The sequence below is a fragment of the Micromys minutus genome (assembly GCF_963924665.1).
Source record: "Micromys minutus genome assembly, chromosome: 13".
In the NCBI taxonomy this organism is placed as follows: Eukaryota; Metazoa; Chordata; class Mammalia; order Rodentia; family Muridae; genus Micromys; species Micromys minutus.
In genome coordinates, this window is record NC_137982.1 from 10,591,449 (window position 1) to 10,611,932 (window position 20,484).

The 20,484-nt window shown below is 45.3% G+C and overlaps 1 protein-coding gene across 4 annotated transcripts; it reads right to left on the minus strand.

Annotated features, from left to right (window-relative positions):
* Nucleotides 1–1,226: 1,226 nt before the first annotated feature.
* Nucleotides 1,227–20,120, minus strand: RABEPK (Rab9 effector protein with kelch motifs). Of its 4 annotated transcripts, none has more exons than XM_080927299.1 (8): nt 20,097–20,120; nt 17,556–17,614; nt 15,022–15,179; nt 11,316–11,468; nt 6,966–7,127; nt 5,734–5,883; nt 2,739–2,888; nt 1,227–1,544 (listed from the first exon to the last, which is right to left on the minus strand). In XM_080927299.1, the coding sequence occupies exons 2-8, from the start codon at nt 17,606–17,608 to the stop codon at nt 1,252–1,254; spliced, it is 1,119 nt and encodes a 372-aa protein (XP_080783425.1). In that variant the 5' UTR covers nt 17,609–17,614; nt 20,097–20,120; the 3' UTR covers nt 1,227–1,251. The 4 variants fall into 4 exon arrangements, with proteins under 4 accessions (XP_080783425.1, XP_080783426.1, XP_080783428.1 ...); XM_080927300.1 differs by lacking the exon at nt 20,097–20,120 and adding an exon at nt 19,745–20,006; XM_080927302.1 differs by lacking the exon at nt 6,966–7,127.
* Between the last annotated feature and the right edge of the window lie 364 nt (nt 20,121–20,484).

The following is a 20,484-nucleotide window of genomic DNA, read 5'->3' on the forward strand; positions in this document are numbered from 1 at the left end:
TAACTTGGCAACCAATTAATTTGCTAAGAATGAAAGACATGAGGACCTGACAGCCCTGTCCTGCCTCATTTTTGAGCTTCATTTTTGTGCACTATCTGATACATTTTGAACCCAGCTTGGTACCTCATGCTAGTAATTCCTACATTCAGGAGGCTGGCTGAGGCAGGAGGATTATAGCAAGTTCAAGGTTAAACTGTGAGATCCTACCTCATCTGTCTTACTCCCAGTCAGCTTTCCTAAAAGGGGAGAGGCAGGAGAGCACATGTCTGTAATCCTAGCACACTCTGAGGCCAGCCTAGGCTGTCAGACTTTGTCTCATTAACAGACAAGTACTTGGGGCCAAGTCAGATGTTAAAACTGATTTGTACTGCTTTACGATGATGATGGGTCAGGAGATGATGAATAGCAAGAATCAGTTTTCATCCGTTGTCCTCCATTGCCAGCAATACTTTAAAACAAAACAGGGTCGTCCTATGTAGACATGCACTGCCACACCCAGCTCTTCTTTCTCTTTAAGATGGGTACTATACCCATGTCTGAACAAAGTTAGGGAAGGTACATACTCTGTGAATACCCAATCATTGTGTTTATGAAGCAGAAAAGGATCTCACACACTGCTCTTGTCTGTATTTATATAAATAATCAAAAAAAAAAAAAAAAAAAAAAGTGCTTTGCCTGCAGTCAGGGATCTGGATCTCCTGGACTAGAATTACAGGGAGTTGGCAGTTACCATGTGGGTTCTGGAACTGAACCTGGGTTTTCCATAACCAGACCTCTTAACTGCTGAGCTATCTCTCTAGCCCTTTGCCTGTACTTTTTTCCCAGTGATTAATTGATGCATATTAAAGAGATTCCAACTCAAATGCCTACCCCAATACCTAGCTTGGGTGTCTACAGAGTTTATCGCTGGTAAAAATGTGTAATAGAATTGTCTACACTGGGCTATCCAGTTACCAAAGCTGACTAAGTGTAAGATGGATATGTATTTTATTTTTGGTTTTTCAAAATGAGGATTCACTATGTAGCTCTGGCTGTCCTGGAACTCACTATGAAGACCAGGCTGGCATTGAACTCATGGAGATCCACCTGCCTCTGCTTCCCAAGTGCTGGAATTAAAGGTGTGTGCTACTATCCCGGGTGTCCACCACTACTCTGGGCCAAGAGAATATATTGTACAAAAAGTATGTGGCAGTGTAACTCAGCAGTTTTCACTTCTGTAAAAAGTATCAAGTAATAAAAATGTGGGTTTTATTAGTCCACTACAGTCACGAGACAGTCATCATAGATCTCCCCTTCTGTGTTCATCCCACCGAACACAAAACAGAGCAACATGGTAGTTGGACTCTCCTCCTGTGACCCTCCACTCTGAGTCTCTGGTTTCTCAGCAGCACCCCCTTTCTCAGCTTGGAGGGTTAGAATGACAGAATCAGAGTCTTCATTCTCAGAGGTCGATGTCACTGGCCATGGAATGACACACATGGAGTGGTCCAGTCGTCCAGAGGGCAGGGAAGTATCAAACTGAAGGATGCTCCAGTGTTGCTTTTCTGAGTAAGGGAGACAAAACAAAGGTTCCTGCTAAGACACAGTTCCACAGGTATTCAGTGATGCTCTGCAGTTAAACCACAAAGAGGAAATAAAGGGAAAAACAGGGTTGGGCCTGACAGTGCACACCTGTTCCCAGCACGCAAGACGCACAGGCAGAAGGATGGCTGCCTTTACCAGACCAGCTGGGCTAAAGAGTCCGGTTTTCTGTGGGGCTTTGGTTTATGTTTGTATATGTATATATAGCCAACTCCCCAGCCTCAGCTCCTGGTCTAAAACAAACATCCTTTGAAAAGTGATGCAGACATTTCCTAGTTTGGAGCCTTCATGTCAAAATCCAAAGGAAGGGCTGGGGAAGTGGCTCAGGGGGTAACAGTGCATGCTGGGAAAACACGAGGCCCTGAGTTTGAATCACCAGCATCTGTATAAAAGCTGGGCATGGCCATGTGTGCCTGTAACCCCAGCTTCGGGGAGCACGTGTGTGTGTGTGTGTGTGTGTGTGTGTGTGTGTTAATTACATGGGATTTGGCCTGCATGTCTGTGTAACCAGAGAGGCCAGAAGTCATCTTTGGACCCTCAAGACCTAGAGTTTCAGGCAGTTGTTAGCTGCTATGTGGGTGCTGGCAACTAGACTCTAATCCTCTGCAAGAGCAGCAAGCGACTGTCCCTGAGCCACCTCTCCAGTTCTAAGACAGGAAGGAGCTTATTCTGTAGTCCAAGCTGTCCCGGAACTTAACATACAGACCATGCTAACCTTTAACTCTCAGAAATTCTTCCGCCTCAGCCTCCCAATTACTGGGGTTTCAAAGATGAACCACTACTCCTTGCTTCTTGTGTATTAATGATGCCATCTTTAAGTTTAGTTTTCATTCTTTTGGATTTAGTGTGTACGTGTGTATGTATATATGTGCGCGTATGGTGTGTGTGTGCACGTGTGTGTTTCAGGAGAGTAGAGTGAGGAGGACCTCAGCTGTCTTCCTCTGTGGATATCTGTCCTGTTTTCCTTTGAGCTGCCATTTCAGGTGGGCTGACCAGCCAATGAGTCCTGGCAACCTGCGTCTGTGCTCCCCGAAGCTGGGGTTACAGGCACACATGGCCATACCCAGCTTTTATACAGATGCTGGTGATTCAAACTCAGGGCCTCGTGTTTTCCCAGCATGCACTGTTAAAAAAAGGACCAGGAGGGTCTCGCTCACCTGTGTGGTACTTGTACATTGTGTTCAGTGCTCCCGTGGCAGTCATTCCTCCAAACACATACACATGGTGTCCCACAGCCACGGCAGCATGGGCAGCACAGCCTACTGGAGCAGCCCCGGTGGGACCAAGCTTCTGCCAGCTCATGTCACCTGTCACAAGAGAGAATGAGCTAAAATGGGAATTCAAATTCTCTGTTGCAGTTTGTAAAGTGATTGTTGAGGGTCATCCACTGTGTGTGTGTGTGTGTGTGGAGACGGCATCGTGATGTAACTCATATCTGGAATGCCCCTGTGTAAAACAGGCTGGTCTTGCGCTCAACCCTGGGAAGGGTGCCTTGAATTATTCTCTAATCTGCAGCAAGGGACCTATAGTTTTAAAAAGCATCTTGTAGAATTCTGATGCTCTTTGGAGCATGCTGAGAAATCTGAAAACTTCAATAGTGACTGTAATCTTTAATAGTTTGTTCACTGTTAACTGCCCAGACAGGTAAGGTAAGGGGTGTGTCTGTGTGTGTGTGTGTGTGCACATACATGCATACACAAATATTCAGGCATACATGTTCATATGCTTGCATGTTTTAAATACATTTTTTAAAAGATTTAATTTTTAGCCAGACTGTAGTGGCATACAACTTTAATCTCAGCACTCTAGAAGCAGAAGCAGACAGATCTTTGTGAGTTCAAGGCCAGCCTTGTCTATAAAGCGAGTTCAGGACAGCCAGGGCGATACAGAGAATCCCTGTCTTGAAAAAAACAAAGCAAAACAACAACAACAAAAAAAAAAAAAAAAAAAAAAAAAAAAAGACTCACTTTTACTTTATGCATATGTGTTTCGCTTGCATGTCTGTTTGTGCGCCACATTTGTGCATGATGCCTACCGAGGCCAGAAGACGGGACTTCATTTCACTGGACTAAAATTACAAAGGCTGTGAGCTGCCACGTGGGTGCTAAGAATTAAACCCAGGGCCTTTGGAAGATGCCAGTCTATCTTTCCAGTTCCTCCAACAGTAACTGTGTGACTGCTGGCTAGACACTTGCAAAGCCCTTGCCCAGCCCTCTGAATTGCTGTCCTTTTCTTCTTCCGGATGAGCATGTGGGGTGCCTGAAGGATGGAGCTTTGCTGGAGCAAGCAGCTTGTAAGGGGCAGAACTGGGCATACTAAGAGGCAGGTGGATCACTGTGAATTCAAAGCCAACTTGGTCTACAAAGCAAATTCCGGAATGCCGGGGCTACAAAAAGAAACCCTGTCTCATAAATAAATAATTGAATAAATAAAATCTATAAGTGAATGAACACAGGAAAGAAGGAAGAGAAAACCTTGCAGCCAGTGAAGAAATTCCAGCTAACGCCTGCTTCTGAGGACCCAGTGCTTTGTGAGGACTCCGCATAGGTGTTCTTGTGCCTTTGGCCTCTCATCCCTTGGCTTTGTAGTCTGGAGCAAGGCCTACCTTGCTTCTGTATTTATCTATCCCTTCATGAGCAGATAAGCACTTATCCACTATCTGGCTGACTGCACTCATGCCGGAAATACAGACAAAGGAAAAAAAGGAAGTCCCGCCCTCAAGGGAGCTAACGGACAAAAAGGCTCAGAAGACAGTCCAGCCCTTCTGAGGTGAATATAATCTTCAAGTACTTTCTGGCTTTCTTTTTCCTGGGCTTTTGACCATGAAGCCTTGCAAGCATGCAGTTCCCATCATCCACCTCTGCTATCCAGACCTGAGAGGGCTCTATCTGGGAACACGACGTGTAGGAACTTGTGATGGGAAGGGTGGGCACTGAGAGGTAACTAACAGTGCCTGAACACACACCGAGTCTTGGGGAATGACCATATTTAAAAATAGACATAGTCCCATGTAGTGGCGAGGGCTTTTAGTCTCAGCACTCAGAAGGCTGATCTCTGTGAGTTCAAAACCAGCTCTAGGCCAGTCAAAGCTACACATAATATGACTCTGTCTCAGAAAAACAATTTTTAAAAGATATGTTTGGGACTACAGAGATAGCTCAGCTCTTCTTGAAGTTCTAGGTTCAATTCCCAGCACCCCACACATCATGGCAGCTCACAATTTCCTGTAACTGTGGTTTCAGAGAATCCAGTGCCCTCTTCTGTTCTCTTCAGTTACTACATACATGTGGTACACATGCATGAGGAAAACCATCCACACCACAGATTTCAAATCTTTAGAAACTTAATTTTTTAAAAAAAAGATTTATTTATTATATATAAGTACACTGTAGCTGTCTTCAGACACACCAGAAGAGGGCATCAGATCCCATTATAGATGGTTGTGAGCCGCCAAGTGTTTGCTGGGATTTGAATGCAGGGCCTCTGGAAGAACAGTCAGTGCTCTTAACCGCTGAGCCATCTCTCTAGTCCCCAGAATTCTTTAAAAGATGTGCTTTGAAAGAATTTAACTTTCCTCTTCTGAGTTGGTAACTTGACTGGCTGTTTGAATCTTTCCTAGATTTCATGAAGCACGGTCTGAATAATGAGGAATAAAAGGATGGAGAGGTAGCTCAGTCATGAAGCTCAGTGGCTGTACTTTCTTTCCAGGGGGCCTAGGTTGGATTCCCAACACCCACATGGCAGCAACTGAACTTCCAGAGTCTGCTGTCCTTTTCTGCCCTCTACAGGCAGCAAGCGGTAGTGCACAGACTCTGGGCAGGAAAAATACTGCATATACCGCAGATGTGTAAGGTAGGTAAATAGACAGATTGATAGTAGACAGACAGACTGAATGAATAACTTGAAGAAGAAGAGAGAAGGAGGAAAAAATATCATTAACAACCGGGGCTGGAGAAATGGCTCAGCACTTAAAAGCACTTACTCCTCTTGCAGAGTACCCAAATTCAGTTCCCAGCTCACAACCATCTGTAATGAGATCTGATGCCATCTTCTGATGTGTCTGAAGGGAGCGACAGTGTACTCACATGAAATAAATAAATAAATCTCTAAAAAAAAAGAATTCTGGATACATAAGGCCTCTAACAGACTTACCTATGTCAATGCAATGGAGATCATCGAAGAACTTGTCCCCTGCCAGTCCTCCGTGGATGAACAGTTTAGTCCCTGCTGCCACCATCACATGGCCATGCCGGGGAGATGGGGGACTTCCATGTGTCTCTGGCTGAGACCAGGTCAGAGTGTCTACAAAGGTAAATGCATTGACACTAGGTGGCCTGCCTTTTCAGCACTTCCCAGGCCATGGGCGCTCCAAGAAGGACGCAGCCTCGGAGTTGTCCTCCCCAGGTTGTCAGCCCCGCTATGTAACCTCTACTTGGATACTTCCAGGGCAGCAGACCGAAAAGCCAATAACCTAGCATGCTCTCTTACAAGCTATTTCCTGCTTTGGTTTGAGAAACATGTTCCCCTTAAGCTTCAAACAAGAACTGCCTCAAAGTTAAATAAGCTTGTGTGCTTCTTCTGTGAAAAGCCTCAGAGTTGGTTTTTCATTTTCTTCCTCTTGTTTGTTTTTGAAAGGTACAAGAAATCAAACCCAGGGTATTGTACACACTGAGCACGTGCTTTACCTCTGTGCCACATCCAACCCAGAGTTGCCATCTTTCTCGTCATTGTTTTTTGAGACAGGATCTCATTATATAGCCTTGGCTAGCCTAAAACTATGTAAACCAGGCTGACCTCAAATTCAAAGAGATCAGGCTGGAGGGATGGTTCAGTGGTTACAGGCACTGACTGCTCTTCCAGAGTTCCTGAGTTCAAATCCCAGCACCCACATGGTGGCTCACAACCATCTGTAATGAGATCTGATGCCCTCTTCTGGTGTGTCTGAAGACAGCTACAGTGTACTCACATATAATAAATAAATAAATCTTTTTTAAAAAATTCAAAGAGATCTACCTGCTTCTGCCTCATAGTGTTGGGTTTAAAGACATGTACCAATACACCCAGCTTAACACTCTCCCTCTCTCTCCCTCCCTCCTTCCCTCCCTCTCCCTCCCTCTCCCTCCTCCCCTCTCTTTGAGATAGGTTTCATGTATCTTGGGCTAGGCCTGATCTCTTAACTGTTGGGATTACAGACACACGTCTGCCATTGTGCTTGGTTTGTGTGGTGCTAGGGACTAAATGTTCGCAGGTTTGATGCATGCTAGGCAAGTACTCAGCACAAAATCTTTCCTCAAGACCCTGTTTTCTGTTTGAGAGATAACCAAGGCTGAGGTGACCCTGGTCAGGTAATTAGTCCCAAGACCCTTAATGTCCCCAGCCCATACTTGCGTCAAATACATGTAACTTCACATCCTGCACGGGCTGGGCACCTCTCTCTCCTCCCCCAAAGACGTATAGCTGGTTTCCAATAGCTGCTGATGATGTGTGGAATGTTCTTGGGGATGGTGGAGAGCCAGTCACTTCTGGTGTGCTCCACGTCCTGGCTTCTAGTCCAGAGAGGAAATAAGCACTTAGTAGCCCTAGGCTAAAGACTCTGTCCTTACTCTTTGCTTTCTGAGGTGCTGGGGGTCTGTACCCAGAGCTTGCTCCGATTATAGTCTACCACTGATCCACATCTGCAGACCCGGACCTTGACTCTTGGTCCAGCTTGACAGGATCTCCTTTGTACCCTGGTCTCTAAGGAGCACAGCACACACAACACACACAAAACAGCTTTAGGCAGGGAGCCCATACTCTCCAATGCCAAGGAAAACCAGGATGATATTAGAGGTTGCCCAGACAGATCAAATTCCCAAAGCTAAGAACCCGCAAGTTGAATTAGGAATGAAATCAGAATCATGTCTGAGTGTTTATCCACTCTGCTGACAGCTCTGTGCTTTCAGAAGTCCAACGTCTGCTAAAATCCATTCTCACTGCATTCTAGAGCCCAAATGTGCCAAGCTTCCCAGAAAATGTGGCCATTGAAAGAAAGTAGATGGGGCTGAAGAGATGGCTCAGTGGTTAAGAGCACTGCCTCCTCTTCCAGAGTTCATGAATTCAATTCCCAGCAACTACATAGTGGCTCACAACCATCTGTAACGGAATCCGATGCCCTCTTCTGGTGTGCAGGTATGCATGCAAATAAAGCACTCATATGCATACATAAAATAAAATAAAAAGAAAAGTAAACAATCTCACTGCGATATCAGACATACTAATAATGACCCAACTGAATAATAAACAATAAATAATAAGTAAATGTCCGTTTCTCCCTTATCAAATTGAAACTGAAGCCAAGCTAGACTGTTACTTGCTTAACAGTATGGCTAGCAAATGGCTGTTGGGTTTTAAACACATTTTTAAAAATTTGCTTTTATTCTGTATGTACATGGTGTTCTCCCTGCATGTATATCTGTGTGAGAGTGCTAGATCCCTTGGAACTGGAGTTACAGACAGGTATGAATTGCTATGCATGTAAGTGCTGGGATTTGAACCCAGGTCCTGTGGGAGATCAACTAGTATTCTTAACTGCTGAGCTGTTTCTCCAGTCGTTAAACACATTAAAAAATATTTATCTTAAGCATGTGAGTGTTTTGCCTGGATCTATGTATGTGCACTGTGTGCATGTCTGTTGCTCACAGAGGCCAGAAGAGGTTGGCAGACTCCAGGAATGGAGTTATGACGGCTGTGAGCCTTGATGTGTGCACTGGAAATCAAGCCTGGGTTCTCTGTCAGAGCATTTCTCCAGCCCAGGTTTGAACGGTTGCAATGGCACCATGATCCGTGTGTATTTTCTACCAGTCTTGAATACAAAAGCTCACCACATAGGGGCATACAGATGTTTCTTTCCTTTCAGAATAAAACTTAAAGATTTTAGGATCAGATGCAGTACACCGCACCTTCTTCATACAGGACGGTTGCCCCAAGTTCTGTCCCTCCATGGTTCTTACTCATTCCTGAGAGATGTGTGGAAGGTCAGGCATTTTAACAGGCCTTCTAAAGATTAGGGGAGAGGTTTGAAATCAGATCTGTCAGAGTCCCTTCAAACAAAGTATTGTTTCCTGTCTAGAAAAACTCTGTGCCTTTTATAAAGGCTCTTTATTCAACATACAACATGCTACACAAGACATATGCAATGCATGTGGGAGCCAAACGGGAACGTGCATGTTTGATGAGCCTCGGTCTACATCAAAGCCAAAGGAAATCTCTCTAGTGCTGCAGATCTTGGGCAGGGCTTGGAGCCCAGAAACCAAACTTGTAAGTGTGGAATGAGGCAGAGAGGCAGAGCCTTGCTCTAGTGGGACTCTGTCAGTGAAACAAAACAGATGAAAAGTGAAGAAAATCAGCTTCTCTGAGAGAAGCTTTCCTGGGCTTCACTGGTCTGTTTCTGTTGTTTGGTAGTGAGAATGGGTTTTGCTACGTAGACCTGCCTGGCCAGGCTGGCCTCAAACTCATAGAGATCTACCCACCTCTGCCTTCAGAACGTTGGGATTATAGGCGTGTACCATTGTAGATTTTTGTTTGGTTCTGTTTTTAAACAAATGTCATCCCCCAGAGCCAAACGACAGGGTCCCAGCACACACTGGTGAACTCAGCATTTAAGAAGCTGAGACAGGAGGATCTCCCCCATCTTGGTTCCAGGTTAGCCCTGAGTGATGAACCTTTTCCCATGTCTCCCAACATTCCCAACGCCCTCCACACTACAATTTTAAAGGTGGACTTCCTGAACTGATTTCCACTTTTCAAATTCTATCTGGACCAATCAATACACAGAATTGAGTGTTAGCTATTAATTGAAATCCTTAACAAGGTCACAAAGGAGGGACTGATATCCCAATGTGGCAGGAAAGAAAAACAAGGCATTGAGAGGCTTGGTTCAAGCTCATGGATAATGTATAGCAAAACACGGACTCATGAACTATATTTCTCCCCCAAGTTCTGGAAATCAAACTAGGAGATTCCTACCTCCCAGACAAACACTCCACTAGCCTGATCTGAACTGTCAGCCAGAATGGCCTTGAACTTGTGGTCCTTCCGCCTCAGCCTCCTAAGTAACGGGGCTGTCAGGCCTGTACTACCAGATCCAGAATAGTGATCACACCCTATGACAGTTCTAGACAAAATGGCTTCAGCATGGGCCAGGAGGTCAGGGCAGTGTCGACTCCATATCTGATGCTGCTCTGGATTCTACAAACAATGAACAAAACCTTATCCTCAAAGCATTTGATTCTAGCCATGGTGGTAGCCATGGTGGTGATGCTCGCTTTTCATCCCAGCACTCAGGAGCAGAGGCAGGTAGATCTCTGAGAGTCTGAAGCCACCCTGATCTACAGAAAGAGTTACGGTCTGGCTAGCCAGGGCTACATAGTGAGCCTCAGTCTCAAAAACAGACAGACAGACAAACATACAACAAACAAAAGAGAGCAGTGGTGGGATATGCTTTTAATGCCAGCACTTGGGAGGCAGAGGCAGGTGGATCTCTGTGAGTTCGAGGCCAGCCTGGTCTACAGTGAGCTCTAGGGCTACACAGTGAAACCATGTATAAAAAACCAAACCTAACCAAACCTAGAGAGAGAGAGAAAAGCTAAAGGCTGGGGGGGGGGGGGGCGGTACGATAGTTAAGAATACTGGCTGCTCTTCCAAAGGCTTTGGTTCTCAGCACTACACGGAGGCTCACAATTGTATGTAACTCCAGAGTTCTGGCGGGGGTGGGGGTTGGGGGTTTGGGAGGTGGGGTGAGTGGGGTGGGGGATGGGGGTGGGTATCTAGTTCTCTCTTCTGACATCCTTGGGCACTGCATGCACCTGGGACACAGACATACATGCAGGCAAAAAAATTTATGTATATGAATAAATACATAAAATAAAAACAATAACGTATGTTTTTTAAAAAAAGAATTTACATTCCAGAGGGAGGCCACAGTGGATTCCAAACACTCAAACCAATCAAATGACTGTCTAAGAAGACACTTGTCAAACACTACAAAGAAATTTAATACTTGATACAAAAGACAGCTCAGCTCTGTCAGACACAAAACTCTCCTCTAATTCCATCACTGATGAACAGGTTATCTCTCCTGCTCCTGCATCAGGAATCCTGTGCTACCCAGGGGAATTTGATCACTGGGCCCCAGGAGATAAATTGATTTCCACAAGTCGTCCTCTGGCTTTTGTGAGGACACCACAGAATGTATATGATCTCCCTCATGCACACAAAGCCGCACAAATAAAGAAATTCCATGAATTTCTATTTCTATGAGGTCAGCAAAGTAAAATAGGTTAATTAGGAAACAGTGAATCAATGTACTATCATATAACCGCATTCACAGTGTATGACTGTCTTAGTTTGGGTTTTACTGCTGTCAACAGACACCATAATTAAGGCAACTCTTGTAAGGACAACATTTAATTGGAGCTGTCTTACAGGTTCAGAGGTTCAGTCCATAATCATCAAGGTGGGAACATGGCAGCGTCCAGACAGGCATGGCGCAGAAAGAACTGAGAGTTCTACATCTTTATCTGAAGGCTGCTAGCAGAATACTGATGTCCAGTCAGCTAAAACAAGGGTCTTAAAGCCACACCCACAATAGCACACCTACTTCACCAAGGTCACACCTCCTAATAATGCCACTCCCTGGGCCAAGCATATACAAACCATCACGATGATAAGTAAAAAAGTAACCTGTGTCTACTCACCAGGATTCATGACTTGTAGGCAATTTCGATTTCCTGACTGGTCTGCACCTCCAAACACCCAAATGCTGTGAGGAGAGCAGGAGGGAAGGAAGCTGGCATGCTCATACCGAGGCAAGAGGCCCTCTCTGGTGGCCGTGTCCCACTGGTGTGTTCCTAGAAAACATTTACCTGGTCCTTAGATTGGGGCTGTCATTTGGTAATTCTGGGCAGTAGGGCAAAATCACAAGCGACCAATCATAAAGGGAGTAGGATCAAACTCCCATGAGAGATGTGTTCTCTAGTGCACACTGTCTACCTGGTCCCTGGACCTCTTTTATGGAAACTGTCTCTACTCTTCCTCATACAGAGTCCAGGTGACATACGTATGACACTAATTTTCTACTTGTAACTAATGGAGCTTGGCTGACACGGGCCACTTGGATCCAGTTTCCACTCTCATCAGCCTTAGATTCTGCAGGACACTCCTGGAATCTATAAAATCGGTCTCCCTCTCTTCCTCCCTTCCCCTCTCTTAACTCATCTCTGGGCGAATAGAGCAATGATAACAAAACCAACTAATTCTCTTAGTTAGCAAGTCATGAATGTAGGACCCTACAGGCATGCTGCTAGTTAGTCACAGCTGTAGATAAAGCCGGTTAGTTCCCCTATTCAGTGGGAATCTGTGGTCCAGATGGCCTTGTTAATGTCACTGTGGCACTGATAACTTGCAGTAACAATGTGATGGAAGCTGGCATGGTGGCACAAATCCAGGATCCCAGGGCTCGGAAAGTGGAGGCAGAAGGACTGTGAGTATAAAGCCAGTCTGGGCCACACAGAAAACTCTAGGCTAGAAAGAACTGCATAGGAAGATGCTGTCACAGACAGACAGACAGACAGACGTGATGTAACTGAGCTAGAAGGTAAACTTCTTGACATCTGAGAGTCAAGGTATCTTTGCCTCATGCTGGGAGCAGAGACTCAAATGTTTAGACAGTATAAACAAGAGACTGGGGACTCTGTGGTGGGAACCTCATCAGGAAGTGACACTCCATGTCTAATTGACTGTCACGTAGCCATATAGGAGTACTGATGTTGGACCTCCAAAAATTATCATGAGAAGTCCAGCTATGGCAATTAAAATTTTTTCTAATTACATTCTATTTAATTTATGTGTGTGTGTGTGTGTGTGTGTGTGTGTGTGTGTGCATGTGCATACACATTTGTGCCAGAGCTCTTGTGTAGAGGTCAGAGAACAACTTTGAGAGTTAGTTTCTTCCTTTCACCAAGTGCCTCTCAGGAAACAAACTGAGATTAGTGTTGGAAGCATTAACCTTTTCGCACTGAACCATCTCTCCAGCCTTGTTTCTGTTGTTTCAAACTTTTATTACAGACCAAGTGTGCATATAAAAATGGGCATAGCTGGGGCAGGAGAGGGGCTCTGTTAAGGGTACTTGCCAATCTTGCATTAATTCCCAGCACATATGAAACGCCACTGCTAGGGGACGGAATGCTTCTGCCCCTCCACAGGCCTGGCACCCACATGGATATACCCCACAGACACTGAACAGTAGAGGAATGGGCTGGAGCAATGGCTCAGCAGGTACAATGCCCAGGCTCAGGCCCTAGCACCACGGTGGCACGCAGCTCTCTGTGCAGGCACAGAGGCAAACACTGACACACATAGAATGCATTTCCTAAAACAATCCTTTAGGTCAATCATCTCTATATTTAAAAATAAATAAAAACAATAATACAAATCTTAACACACTTAAAGGTGATGCACACCTCTAATCTCAACACTCAGGAAGTAGAGGCAGGTGAGTCTCTGAGTTCAAGGCCAGCCTGGCTCTCAGAGCATGTTCCAGGACAGCCAAGACTATAGAGACAAACCCTGTCTCAAAAAAACAAAAATAAAGACAAAACCAACCAAACAAAAAACCCCAAAACCAAATCTTTCAAAAATTGACAACTTTGTCCTCTCACCTCTATGTGTTCAAAATAATAAATGTAATAAAGAAATTAATACTTGGACTGGGGGTGCTGGCACACATCTTTAATCCCAGTTCCTAACACTGGAGAGGCAGAGGCAGGTGCATCTCTGTGAGTTCAAGATCACTCTGGTCTACACATCAAGTTCTAGGACAGCCAGGGCTATAGAGAGAAACCCTGTCTCAATATATATATATATATATTTTTATTTATATAATAATGATATTTATATAATAATATAATTTATTAATATATATAAACATTTCTATGTATTTATGAATATATATTCACATACATATCATGTAACAGAAATGTTACATGGCCAAACTTACATATGGTCACCAATTTTCAACTTCTACTTTTTGTATAGCAGTATAGCACATCTTAATAGCTTGCTCATTCATTTATTCAATCACTCATTCATTCATCTAAATACAAAGTGCCTGCTCTGTGCTTCAGCTGGGGATACAATTATGAGTAAAACAGCCTCACTCTGTATCCAAGGCTCTTAAACTCTTGTGGGACATACAGGAAATAGTCACATGCACCAAGATCTTCGAAGGAGGAAACGGGAGCATATATGAGGCTATGAATATGGAGGAATATAGTGTCCAAACCAGTCTAGGGCTGAAGAGCAAGCTTCCAGACAGAAGGGACAGTGAATCAGGGACCACAGAGAAATGACAAGGAAGGAGGAGCCTCTCCTGCAGAGGGAACAGAATGAGCAATGGTTTGGAGGGAAGGAGGGGATTCGGATGTAGCTCAGCCAGTAGAACTCTGGCCTCAAATACAGGAAGGCCAGGGTTTGATCAGCAGCATCCTTCAGACCAGGTGAAGGGGCCCAGACACTCACTTGGACCGTAAAGGCCAGAGAATCAGAAGTTCAGGTCATGCCCTCAGCCTCACAGCGAGTTCCAGTCTAGCCTAAGCCACATGAGACTGCTTCAAAACAAAAAACACCCCTGTCCAAACCAAAGAGCAACACTTTCTGTGTGGGTATGGCGCAGGTACTGTGTAGTGAGCCAACACGGAAACAAGGAGACCAGAGTGTGATGAGACCAGGGCTAACGGAAAGGGATAAACAGTGGAAGACAGATAAAGTCAGGACTTGATTCATTAGAATTGAATGTGGACAGGAGAAAGGACTCATAACAGTTAATATATAACCAATTCCAGGATCACTAGGGCCCAATACAGACTGTGGTAGTTTGAATATGCTTGGCCCATGGGAAGTGGCACTATTAGGAGGTGTGGCCTTGTTGGAGAAAGTGTGTCAGTGTGGGGCTATGCTTGAGACCTTCCTCCTAGCTGCTTGAGGATAGTCTGCTCCTGACTTTCTTTGGGTGAAATTGTAGAACTCTCAGCTCCTCCAGTGCCATGTCCACCTAATGCTCCCCCCTTGATAATGAACTGAACCTCTGAACCTGTAAGCCAGGCCCAACTAAATGTCCTTATAAGAGTGACCTTGGTCACAGCTACAAAACCCAAACTAAGACATTATTTTATTATTGTTCTTATTATTATTACAGTTCAGGGTCTATATTTTTGTTGTTGTTATTATTATTGTTGTTCAGGATCTATGTTTTCCTGGCCTGAAACTTATTATATAGATGGGGCTGGCTTGGAGCTCCCAGGAGCTGTCATGCCTCTACCTCCCCTGTGTAGTATTTACAAGACGTGTGCCACTATACCCGGCAGAGCTGGTGGTTTTAGGAATGTTCTGCAGCATTGACCTTACCCAAATCCATGGTGTGTACATCTGAGAAGCTTTGGTTTGGATTTGCTCCCCCGACAATGAAGACCTTCCCTCTCTTGGCCTCGCCAACTGGGGGAAAATATGAGCAGCTGTGGCCAACTCGAGGGCAGGGCCTGTCTCCAGGGCAAGTCAGAGTGTACCTGCCAAAGGGAAGACATGTTCAGGAGGCCTGAGCGAGAATATTCTTCCATCCCTCACAAAACAGTTGCCAGGACGGCGGGAAGTATTACCATTGTATGTGAGCATGTGCAAGCTCAGAGAAAACTCTAGAATTGATTCTCTCCCTCAACCTTCCTCTGGGTTCCAGAGATTGAAGCTGAATCACCAGGCTTGCCGGGCAAGTGCCTTCACCAGCTGCCCTGTCTCACTGACTCTGGCCTTCCCTTTGCTGTCTCTGGCTTTTCAATTTTGTCTGGACTCACATGGGTCTCTGCGGCAGACAGGGGAGATGACATGCAGAAATGTCCACTGGTATGTATGCCTTGGCACCATCAGGGTGGTGTTATCATGGTCTGTGGCTTCAGACAGCCCTGGTTCAAGTGTGAGCTTCAGTGCTTTCTAGATCTTTCTAGATGTGAGGCATTTGGGGAGCCACCTCACCTTCCCGAACCTCAGTTTTCTCTGCTATAAACTGAGGGTTGTCATGGTTCTCACCTTCAAAGGGGGGTGTGATGACTCAAACAGAGCCAGGGAGGGCGCAGGGAGTGGCTTAGTAAATTGTAGCTAGGGCAGTATCAAATTCACAGGGACACCTAAGGTGCCAAGGCCCTGTCAACAGCTAATGTCTCCCTGTGGAGAAGATTCTCCAGAATACATGGATTAAACCTCATAATTGTAAAAAGTTCACTAAAAGACTTTCCAAGCTTGGAAACCTCAGCCTAATGGAACCTACATCTAGGATTCACAAGTTGAAATACAGGATAAGGACATTCACCGCTACATTTATTTTGCTGGTAAACGAGGGTGGGGGGATGTGTTTCAAGGTTTCTGGTTGGAAGCAAACAAAAATTTAGTTTCTAACAGGGTCTCATGCAGTCTAGGCTGGCCTTGAATTTCCAGGTAGCCCAGGATGACCTTAAATCCCTGATATTCCTGCCCCTACCTCCCAAGGGTAGGATTATAGGTGTGCTAGGGCACACAGTGAATATGACATTTCCTCACTCCAGGTCCTGTCTTATTTGACCTCTCTGATGTTGGCACTCTTGACCCCTCCCACTCTCCTGCACCTTTTCCAGAGCCTGGATTCTCTGAACCTCTTCCTCTGGATGAATATTTACCTTCTGACAGCTGCTTTCTTACCTCTCTGTTCCGTCTCCCAAAAGCCCCCTTGGAACTGTCAATATTCTAGGAATCCCTTTCCCTCAGTCTGTTTGCTTTTCTGATTCATCTGTCCTGGTGGTTTCTATGGAAACCCATCTCCATCATTATCAGTGATTCTAGGATCTCTTGTTTTGTCCAGATCTGTTCTGCATGTGGATTTGTGTACTGTGTGAAGCGCTCATGAATAGCTCTTCATTGTTTTCAAAGTCAAGTAGAAGTTTTAATGTAAAAGTTCTTTTTATCTTTGTTTTGTTTCCCAGAGAGCATCTCACTCCATTGCCCAGGCTACACTCAGATTCCAAGCAATCCTACTACCTGAATACTAGACAGCCTGTCTCAGCTAATCTTGGTGGCCATGCACCTGGTAATCCAGCACTTGAGGGAAGAGGGGGCTAGGAAACGAGGATTGCTCAAAGTTATGAGCTAACCTGGGGTACATGAGAATCTGTCTCAACCACAAAACAAACAGCAAAATAAATAAATAAGGACATTGGAGGTTGGATGGACAGGTACACACATAGAGTATGCAGGGCCCCATTTAAGGTGCCTGCTTTATCACGTTGTTCAGCGTGAGGGACTGAACTAGGAATAGTACACATGTTAAGCAGAGCTCTAAAAGCAAGCTACCTTGCCAGTTCTCTAGAGGGCTTTACCCTAGAGCATGACTCCAGCACATGTGTGATGGCTCAGGAGCAAGGTAGGTGGTGGGAAGTGGGCATGGAGGCTCAGCTGCAGTCCTGTGGGATCCTCAGTGCAAGTCACACTTTATCACTTGCTGTCTCTAGCTTCATTACACAGAGACCATCTGCCTTAGGGCTTCAGAGCTTTTCCAGCACCGTCACTGTTAGCCATTGTGAGCCATTGTGAACGATTTAACAAACAGACAGCCAGCACTGGAACCAGTACAATCCAAATTCCCTAAGGCTCAGGGGAGGACCTAAGGGTTGGAGTTGAGGATGCCAGATGGCCAGTGCTTTATTCTCTCTGATAAACAGATTTTAATAAAATTAACAGCTGTTCTTTGATAATTATCCCCCCTCTTCTTTCCTCTGAAGAACTTCCCAGACAGTTTGGGTCTAATTACCACAGTTTTATTACTACTCCTTTGTAGTGAGGATTCTGATGTGTTAGTAAACTACCTATACATGAAACAAAAACTCGAGTTCTTATCTGTGTCTAGGGCCTTCTTTACAGACCATGTAGCTTTCCTGGGCTTGTCTCCAGGCTCCAAGATGGGCAGCTGCTTCATGATACCCTATGCAGAAGAAAGGGAGTGTTCAGGTATCTTCCCACCACACAACAAACCCAGCTACGCCCTTCTCAAACTTTCCTTATTGGATTGTGGAGCTCAGCGGTAGAGCATTTGCCTAAGATGAGAAAGGCCCCAGGTTGGACCCCCCACAACCAGAAGAAAAACAAAACAAAACAAAACAATCTATGAGATTGAATGTACTAAGTTCAAAGGCCTGGTAAATCTGAATCAGTATTAACACACTTCTGAGATAATCTTTTCTTGTTCAGAAACAAGACCTCTAGTAGCCCAGGCTGATTTCCAAGTCTGGGCAATTCTCCTGTTTAATTCTTCTCAGTACTAGGATTGCAGCCACTATATCCAGCCATTTTTTCCCCCTCCAGTGATAGGGTAAGTTATATCCAGGGCTTTATGCATGCTAGGTGTCTATCTTGAGTTACATTCCAGCCATTGTGACACAACATAGTTACTGAAGTTTCTCCGCTAATGTTTTCCTTCTGTCTGTGAGTCTCATAAGGGATGAACATATATCAGAATGTCAGAGGTCTTAATTAAAGGGAAAACAGGTTAGCCTGGTGGCAATGGTTCACAGCTTTGATTCCAGCACCCAGGAGGCAGAGGCAGGGGAATCTCTGAGTTTGAGGCCAGACTGGTTCACAGATTGAGTTCCAGGACAGCCAGGGCTATTCAGAAAAACCATGTCTTGAAAAGCAAAAACAAGGGGGGCTGGAGAGATGGCTCAGTGCTAAAGAGCACTGGCTGTTCTTTCAGAGGTCCCGAGTTCAATTCCCAGAAACCACATGGTGGCTCACAACCATCTGTGATGGGATCTGATGCCCTCTTCTGGTGTGTCTGAAGACAGCTACAGTGTACTCACATGTACAAAATTAATAAATACATCTTTTTTTAAAAAAGCGAAAACAAACAAAACCCACAAGAATCCCCTCCAAAACAAAAATCCCATAGGGTATCTAGAAATGCAACCATGCAGAAGGTACAGATCAGAACATATGAAGATGAGACACTTCGTTTTACAGGCTAAGTTAAAAATTGGATTTAAACTATTTTTTTGAGAGCTAGACATAGTTGTGTACACCTTTAATCCCAGCACTGGTGAGGCAGATGCAGGTGGATCTCTGTGATTTCAATGCCTGCCTAGTCTACACAGTGAGTTCCAGGACATCGAGGGCTAACCCTGCCTCATCTTGGTCCAAGCATTCCATAGAAACCAAGCTTGCTGGTCTATATCTTTTTGCTGTTATTTTCAGACAGGGTCTCACTCTGTGTCTTTTTTGGGCCTTGCCTGCAATACTGGGCTTTCTGCTGCTCCTCTAAGTTTCATAACTTGCACTACCTCACCCAGTGGGAATTTAATCAAATTAGCAAGTGTTCTGTGATAATTGCCACCTCCCCTATCTTTCCTTCCTGTAAACTTGCACTTTTAGTGGATATTTAAAGCCAGTTAGTTTCAAGGAGTTGGCATGGCTGTGTGGTAGAGAGCCTGTTTAGCATGGGCAAGGCTCTGGGTTCAATTCCCAGGAAAAGAAATAAAAAATAAAGTCAATTTTAAAGGTTATTTAAAGAGACTATTCCTTTCCAGTCTCTCAAGTTACAGCTCTTGCCTAAGGGATTAGTAATATACCAACCCCCCCTCCACACACACACACAAACAACAGTATCAATTTAGCCACCATATTACAGAAGTCGTCCTTACTTTTAAACTTACTACTTATTTAGAGACAAGGTCTCATGTACCCTAGGCTAGCCTCCACTCATTATTTAGTCAAGGATGACCTTGAACTTCTCCTCCTGCCTCCGCCTCCCAAAAACTGGAATTACAAGCAAATATCACTATAACCTTTTTATGCCTTACTGAAGATCAAACCCAGAGCTAAGTTCTCGATAGGCAGGCAGTGTGCCAACTGAGCTACACCATTAGATAGCTGAATGTAATTATTTAAAAGTCTGTTGTCGGCCAGGTGCACTACCTGGGACTTGGGAGGCTTGAGGCAGCGGAGGCCAGCCTGAGCTACACATTTAGACTTGTCTCAAAAGAAAAGTAACAGAAAAGTATCTAGACTAGATTCCAAATTCTTAGCATGTCCGGCCTTCTGATTCATTCTGATAACTTACCCGCCGAGAGCAGAAGTGAAGGACAAAGGAATGAAGAAAAGGATTTAAAGGAGAGTTGGGGCGATGAGGTCCACCTGCGGCCTAGGCTACTGACCATAGGGTCAGAAAGAGCTTAGAGGGGCCGGCATGGCAGGGACTCTCCTAGTCACCTCCTTTGCGTCCCCTCGGCCAGCCACATCTCCGCGCGAAAGAAGTCAGGGTCAGGGAGAAATGGCTGCCTGCCTTCCCCTAAACTGGCTTGCCGGAAGCTATAGATACTACCCTTCCCACCCAGCTCAAGCCCGCTGCCTTAAGGGAACCCGCTCTCCTCTGGATGGCCGGGACCAGAGACCTCCAGCCCAGCACCAATTACCTGCCGCAGCCCGGGCTTGTCCAGGACGTGTCTCCACCCATGGGGCGGAGCTTAGGAGCACGCCCCGCCCCTTCCAGGTCCCGGAAGCTTGTCCTCTCCAACCGCTCTGCGCTCCCGGGTCTCCCAGACTACGCACGGAGCGGGGCGGCCTGGAACTCTGCGTACAAATTGGCATCCGATCGACAACTCCAATTCCTTGTTCAGACGGAGTTTGTAACAGCAGTCCTTAGTAGTGACTTCTGAAGGGGAAGGATGGGCTGGAACTCATGTTAGTCGGGCTGACCTTGAATTCTGCTCCAGCCTCCGCAGTGAGATTACCTGCATGCCCCAAGATGCTAGGCTTTGCCTGTGCTGGTTTGAGGTTGATTCAAGCTGTGGAGCCCAAAGT

Excerpts from the sequence above, each read along its gene's own strand:
- RABEPK (XM_080927299.1), bottom strand. The coding sequence starts at position 17,608 with ATGAAGCAGCTGCCCATCTTGGAGCCTGGAGACAAGCCCAGGAAAGCT. Across the intron at positions 11,469-15,021 it reads TGTACACACCATGGATTTGG|GAACACACCAGTGGGACACG; the intron begins GTAAGGTCAATG and ends AATGTTTTCTAG. Across the intron at positions 5,884-6,965 it reads GTTACATGTATTTGACGCAA|ACACTCTGACCTGGTCTCAG; the intron begins GTATGGGCTGGG and ends TTACCTTTGTAG.